The following is a 7,879-nucleotide window of genomic DNA, read 5'->3' as shown; positions in this document are numbered from 1 at the left end:
TTGTAACGACTCGCTTCGCTGATCTGCTAAAGGTGATTGCAGCCGTCTTTCTAATGTTCGCCTCGTCCTTTTTGATATAGCGAACGGTGGATTCGTTGATGCCAAAATGGCGGCCGGCGGCCGCGTAACTTCTACCATCTTTTAACATGTCGAGAAGCGTAACCTTCTCGGCTATCGTCATCATCCTTCGGTGGCGTTTAGGCTCACTACCAGCCTTAAGAGAAGCAGAACGCTTGGGAGCCATTACAGTAGGATTTACGTACAGTACTGTAACAAAAAGTTCAACTTAAAAAGGTCGCACACAGCACAGATTAAACTTCACAAACTTAAGAACGTCTACTCAGCGATACGCGGTAACAGAGAGTGAACGATCCAGCCCCGCGAGAACTTTGATGCTGCGGGTAGAAGATGCGGGCAAAACACCAATCACAGGCTAGATAACAAAACTTGAGTTCTGATTCGTCATCTATCAGCGCTTGAACCAATCACAACCCGTCTTACAGTACTATGATGCGTTGGTTACCTACTCATAGAAGATGCCCCGCGCATACTGAACGTACGTAGATTAAGTACAATACCGTAATAATAATAAATAATGATAATAATACTGTACAGTAATAATAATAATAATAATGATAATAATAATAACAATAATAATTTTATTAACAACAACAACAATAATAATAATAATAACAATAATAATAATACACACTTTACGTACGCTATTTTACGCCTCTCTCTCTCTCTCTCTCTCTCTCTCTCTCTCTCTCTCTCTCGTACGCTTATTCGAAATGTGATTTTTGCAACAAAGAATATTATTGGATGCAGTACTGTACTACGTACGTATACATACAAAAGATTCATGGAAAAGAAGCACATCCATTACAGTACACACCATTCTAATATGGTATGACTGCATCTGATTTGCGTTTCATGTTCGATTTAATTTTACTACGTACTGAATTATCGTATGATCACATTCTCTTTTCGTGTTTTATTTCTTTCTGTGCTGAATTATATATCATATGTAATGCAATGAACAATCAGTAAGAGCAGATATTACTAATTACAGTATTAATGGAATTACAGGTAACAAAATATCGTATTTGGGGGTCTTCAGATTTCGCGGTATTTTCGAATTTTCCGGAAAATCCACGATATGTATATATATATGGGTTATGGAAAAACCCCGCGAAGTGGTGAATCCGCGATTGTCAAACCGCGAAGTAGCGAGGGTTCACTGTATATATATATATATATATATATATATATATATATATATATATATATATATATATATATATATATATATATATATATATATATACATCGTGTGCGGACGTGATGCCGAATGCACTATTGCTGACACACAAGATGCAGAACCCAAGATGCCAAAAAGACACAAATCCGAAAGGACATGAAACCGAACGGTCGTAAAACCGAACAGTCATGGAACCGAACGGTCATAAAGCTGAATACAGTAGTTAAAAATTAATGACAAAGAAATTTTGAAAATATAAATAAAACCAAGTCACACATACAGTTTGAGAATGGTGTTCATTAAGATAGGATGTGGTGGACGGAAACTCCTTTATAATGGATATACTTACATTGTTGATAAAAAAGTTAATGATACCACATCCTGGAGATGCGAGAAAAGAAAAGTATGTAAGAGAAGAATAATCACAACAAATGCTACTCGGCCAGAAAGTTCTTCAGATCATTCACATCCGCCAGATAGTGCTCACACAAGTGTTCTAAAAGCTTTGGATGATATGAGAACAAGAGCCAAACAGACAGAAGAGGTTACAAGAAGTGTAATTAATAAAACCATTGATGAATTGCCTCTAAGCATTTGTGGCTCCCTGCCTAAAAGAGAAACTCTTGGACGAATGGTAAGACGTGTAAGAAATGTTAAAGATAGTGAAAATTTCAACATAACAACGTGTGGAGAAAACTTTCGTCTTTATGAAAATCAAACTGTTACCATTTTTTCGACAGAGAAGAATTTAAAATTATTATCGAGAAAACAGACATGGTTTGCCGATGGCACCTTTGACTCTGCTCCTCTCGGGAAACAGCTCTTTACAATACATGCAATTATTTCGGAGACCAAAACCCTGCCATTAGTGTATTGCATAAGTAAAAAAGATGAGAAAAGATATGATGAAATCCTTACATTTTTTAACAACAAAGACATTACAGCAATGGTATCTCGAACCCAACAATGCTCATTTCATTAAACAGTTATCAGCTCTTTCCTTTGTTCCACCTACAGATGTGCATGAGATGTTTGACCAGTTAACTAGTTCGATAAGTGCTGAAACTGAAGACTTGTTAAATGATTTTTTAGTGTATTATGAAAGTACCTGGTTAGGAATAACGCAGAGAGGACGTCGAAGGAGACCAATTTTTTATGTGGATAGATGGTCTGTGTACAATAGAGTTCAAGATAATTTGCCGAGGACCAATAATTCCCTGGAAGGATGGCATCAAGCATTTAAAAGAAGACTCAATGTAACCCATCCAACAGTTTCAAAGCTACTAAAAGTTATTCGAAATGTGCAGGCAGCCAATGAAATTTTAATAGAACAAGCATTGATAGGAATTAACATTTCAAAGCCTAACAAGAAATACAACATAATTAATGATCACATAAAAGCTATTTGCAATTCTTAAGGTAAACAAGAAGGCTTAGAATTTTTACAAGCTATAGCTCATAACTTGTAATCTTTTATCTTTTTTATCTTTTATCTCACAACTTGTAATATATTTATTTACATTTTTGCATAAATTTTTTACATAATTATACATAGATTTTTTGCATTCAATTTTATATATTTTTCACAATTTATTTTTTGAAATAAATAAAAAGTTTGTATATTTTTTGAGTTGTTAATGCTTTTGACCTTTGCTAACTTTAAGTGAAAAATATTGAATCAGTATTTAGTACTAATTCATGTGACCGAAGAGTCAGAATGAAGTATTAAATATTCACTATCTTTTTCTTTATTTTTTAACCATTCAGCTTTATGACCGTTCGGTTCCATGACAGTTCGGTTTTACGACCGTTCGGTTTCATGTCCTTTCGGATTTGTGTCTTTTCGGCATCTTGGGTTCGGCATCTTGTCTGTCGGCGATAGTGCATTCGGCATCCCGTTCTAGTACCATACATATATATATATATATATATATATATATATATATATATATATATATATATATATATATATATATATATATATATATATATATATATATATAAGGCTAAGAAATTTATATATATATATAAATTTCTTTGCCTTATTTCCATTTTCTTCCAACACCGCTATCTAAAGAAATTTTTAATCCATTTCTCTCCAAACTAAGTCTCCACCTTATAAACTTGTCTACATTCTGTCCATTTGTTCCTGCTTCTAACATCAGGTCTTTTGCACACTAGAGCTCCCAGGGGTCTCACTTTTTGTATCATTTTACAACCTCCTCCACTACAATGACAAACACAAAAATGAATACACCCTTTACCTCACAATTCTTTTATGCAACGGTCTTCTATTTAGATGTTGGTAGCCATAGCATTCATCATCATCATCAGCCTTAACTAGTATATGGCACCACAAAAGCCTCAGACATGTGTCTTACTCGTTTATGGTCTTCTTACGTCAGTCTATACCCACAAATTTTCCAATTTGTCAATCTATCAACTTCTCTTTCTTCCCCTGCTTTTTTTGCAATCTGTAGGGACCCATTAAGTTATTCATAATGTCCTTCTATTACCCGACATTCTTATTATATGTCCTGTCCATGTCCATTTCTTTTTCTTACATGTTAGAATATCCTCTACTTTAGTTTGCTCTTTTCCTGTCTTTTGGTGTCTTTCCCATCGTTATTCTTTCCATGGCTCTTTGATTTGTAACTAGCTTATGTTTTAAGGGTTCAGTAAGGCTCCAAGTTACTGATGCATAAGTTAATACTGGTAAGACCATCTGATTAATCTTAAATTGTTAAGGTATTCCCAATTAATGTTAATGCCTACATTTTCCAAATCTAAATTCTTGAAACCTTCTTCTAGGCATGCTGTGAATAATTTAGGAGATAGGGGCTCCCTGTCTATCTCCTTTCTAAATTGGAATTTTCTCACTATTTTGTGTACTTTTAAGATTGTTGTATTTTCCATATAGATATCATCTAGTGTTCTAACATAAGATTCATCTATTCCTTGTTTTTGAAGAACTTTCATCACTGCTGTGGTTTTGACAGACTCAAAAGCGTTCTCATAGTCTATAAATGCCATACACAGTGGTTTGTCAAGCTCTCTTGATTTTTTCATTAGCAGGTTAGTTACATGGATATGGTCAGTTGTTGAATATCTGCTTCTGAAGCCTGCCTGCTCTCTTGGTAGTTTAAAGTCTAGCTGTCTTTCTATTCACGCTAGTAGGTTGGCCAGGGAACCAGCCGCCCATTGTAATACTACCTCTAGAGAGTTATTGGGTCTTTTGACTAGCCATGCAATATTACATTGGAACCCTCCCTCTGGTTACCGCTCATTTCCCTTTGCACACACAAACACCGAATAGTCTGGCCTATTCTTTGCAACTCTCTTCTGTCCTCATACACCTGACAGTACTGAGATTACCTAACAATTCTTCTTCACTCAAGGGGTTAACTACTGCACTGTAGTTATTCAGTGGCTACTTTCCTCTTGGTAAGGGTAGAAGAGACACTTTAGCTATGGTAAGAAGCTCTTCTAGGAGAGACACTCCAAAATCAAACTAGAGTTCTCTAGTCTTGGGTAGTGCCATAGCCTCTGTGCCATGGTCTTCCACTGTCTTAGGGTAGAGTTCTCTTGCTAGAGGATACACTCGGGCACACTATTCTATCTTGTCCTCCTTTTGTCTTTTTTTTTCAAGTTTTTAGTTTATATGTGAAAGATTTATTTCAATGTTACTGTTCTTAAACTTCTCTTGTGGTATATTTCCTTATTTCCTTTCCTCACTGAGCTATTTTCCCTGTTGGGGACCTTGGGCAAATAGCATCATGCTCTTCCAACTAGGGTTGTGGCTTAGTAAGTAAGTATTAATAATAATAATAATAATAATAATAACAATATGATCTTAGTAAATATCTTATATTACTAAGAGTAAACTTATTGGACTGTAATTTTACAGGTCTTTTATGTCTCCTTTTTTGTGAATTAGTATAATGATAAAGTTTATTCAAGCTTGCAGTCACTTGGTGTACAGTTCTGTGATTTTTACTACTATGAAATCTCTTACATCTATTAATAAATCAATTGTTAGGCCGTCTTCTCCTGCTCATTTGCCTCTTTTTATGCCTTTCAATGCTATCTTTACTTCTATTATTATGTTTGGTACCAGCTCAGGGGTTACATTATTTCTATTGGAAAAGCTATTTCTTATATCACTATTATATAGGATTGTCCAGGAATCCACTGAAATTTCTATCACTCTGTCTCTTTTATTGAAAATATTTAAATTTTCATCCTTTAAAGGTAAATATCTGTCTCTTTTCATCAATTTGATGATTTTTCCTTTCTTTAGTGGTTCCTCTATTTTGGTTTGATTGTGTTTATGAACGACTTTGGATTTTAGTTTGTTTATTGTTTCAAATAATTTTGTTACTTCTATTTCATCTCTTTTATTTTACCGTCATCGCCAATCTTTTCTTTATTAGATTTTTGGTCTTTTCTGATAATTTTCCTTGATCTTGTTTAGGAACTTTTTTGCTTATCTCTTGTGCTGATTCCAATACAAATTTTTTTAAATTACTGTTCATTTCTTCTTTACTTGCTCCCATTTCACCCTTTAGCCAAAAATTAATCAAGATATATTTGCTGCCATGATTCAATGTTATTAAATAAATAAGTTCTTATAGTAATTACCCCATTTTATAATGGTCATGATAGATTTTCTTGGTATTCTGACAAAAAATTCTTAATGATCCACATATACGTGGCATAATCTTCCTCTTAATATAGTACCTCATTACAAATAAGGCCTTTGTTATTTTAATTTGATTTCCCAGTATAATAACTACCAAATAACTTTTGTTAATCTTAAGAGCAGCCTTAACATCCTCTTCCTTCTATATCCAAGCATTTACATTGGTGAGATATTTTTCTATTCTATGGTCATATCCCTACCCGAGCTTGTTTTTTTAATATCTGATCACTTTATCACTGCCAGGGTCTCTAGCTACATTTACCAAATAGTTTGTTCTTCCTGATGGTTTTAGTAGATATGAGTACACTTCAGTGATAATTTCCATTTAAAAACTGAATGCATGGTTATCAATTATGTTAACATCTAAGGAACTAATTACCAATACTTAACTTGGTAAACAAAACACATGTCACATACTTGTTCTACATATAAATTCTGGAGGGAAAACTGCTGGATTGGTGCACTGGGGAAGTGACACCTGTTGTTCTATAAGACCAAAGAGTGAGCTCATATCACAATGAGCAGTTGCAGCAGCTTCTTCAAGTTCCTCTAATTCCATGATGATATCATGAGGATTACTGGTGAAATCATGCATCTGAAAACAAAACCCAGGTTTTAAAAGTAAAATCAATTACTTAAATAGTTGCTGAAGTTCATTTGCTCATCATTTTCTTGTAGGCAAAAAATCAATGATCAATTCTAAAAAACAATCTAATACTTGCCGTAGATAACATTCATGTGTTGTTTAAAACATTTAGAGGTTGTTCATGAGTGGCAGAAACAAAAAATATAACAATGGTCCAGTGTTTCTCAACCAGGGTTCCTCGGAACCCTTAAGTTCCGCAAAAGGTCCCTAGGGATTCCGCGAGAAAGAGTGAGATAAGGTAATGCACCTCTTTCCATGACTGATTCATGTATCAAGTGACTCACTCAGTACAGGACAAATGCTTGGCCATGGTCTCTGTGCTTCCTAGTGTGCATATACAGTCTGTCATTCACTCATGATATTTAGTAAATCTATTGTAATGCCTAGAATCTGTCATTACTAAATAATATTCATAATGCAGGAAATAGGTATAAAATTTCACTTGCCTAGCAACAAGTAGTCACGTGTACTTGCCGCATGGTCAGTCACCCCCTCTTCCCCTTGTCATCACTTCCGGCGTAGTATTACCATGAGTCGTAATATTTCAATCTTTCATTGTTTGCTTGAATACCAAATTTTCCCCCTTTCTATACTGTAGTAGATTCAAGCTGTCCTATTCCACAGTGTGTTGTCTGTGGCAAACAACTTTCAAATACAGCAATGGCTCCAACTAAACTAAAAAAACACTTCACAACATATCACAGACATACGCATAGTAAAGGCGCAGATTTTTTTAAAAGGTTGTTGGAATCTTAAAAGAAACAAGGTACAGCTTTTGTGAGTAAAGTTAGCATCAGTGAAAAGGCTCTTGAAGCAAGTTATTTGGTAGCAGAAATTATTCCACAGAAAAGGAAAAGTTACACAGTTGGTGAGAACTTAATACTGCCAGTTTGTAAAATTATAGTCAGTAAGATGGTTGGGCAAAATGCACTACAAGAAACTGAAAATGTTCCACTTTCAGACAGTACAATTGATGACAGCGAAGAGGTTTTGAGCGACAAATTGAAAGGTGGCAGTTTTTCTCTTCAGGTTGATGAGTCAACAGATCTTACCAATAACTGTTATGTTGTAGCTTTTGTAAGATTGTCAATAAAAGTGAAATTCAAGAAAATTTTCTTTGCTGCAGACAAGGAAAGGAATAGATTTACTCAACATTTTGTCCTCATATTTGTAAACAAAAGGTCTCTCCTGGAAGAATTGTGTTAGCATTTGTACTGATGGTACCCCCATCAATGGTTGGCTCCATAAAAGATTTTGTTTCTCTTGTAAA

At 34.7% G+C, this 7,879-nt stretch overlaps 1 protein-coding gene across 5 annotated transcripts in view; it reads right to left on the bottom strand.

The window, feature by feature from the left end:
• The window catches only part of LOC137626265 (BRISC and BRCA1-A complex member 1-like), a 249,154-nt gene that overhangs the window by 125,657 nt on the left and 115,618 nt on the right, over positions 1–7,879 (bottom strand). For all 5 annotated transcript variants that reach the window (XM_068357361.1, XM_068357349.1, XM_068357355.1 and 2 more), the window contains one exon: positions 6,381–6,558. In XM_068357361.1, the coding sequence (XP_068213462.1) occupies positions 6,381–6,558 (178 nt within the window). The remainder of the gene's footprint in view (positions 1–6,380; positions 6,559–7,879) is intronic.

The sequence above is a fragment of the Palaemon carinicauda genome, chromosome 2, assembly GCF_036898095.1.
Source record: "Palaemon carinicauda isolate YSFRI2023 chromosome 2, ASM3689809v2, whole genome shotgun sequence".
NCBI lineage: Eukaryota > Metazoa > Arthropoda > Malacostraca > Decapoda > Palaemonidae > Palaemon > Palaemon carinicauda.
Note: the sequence above shows the minus strand (reverse complement) of the source record. Positions and strands in the feature narration are given on the sequence as shown.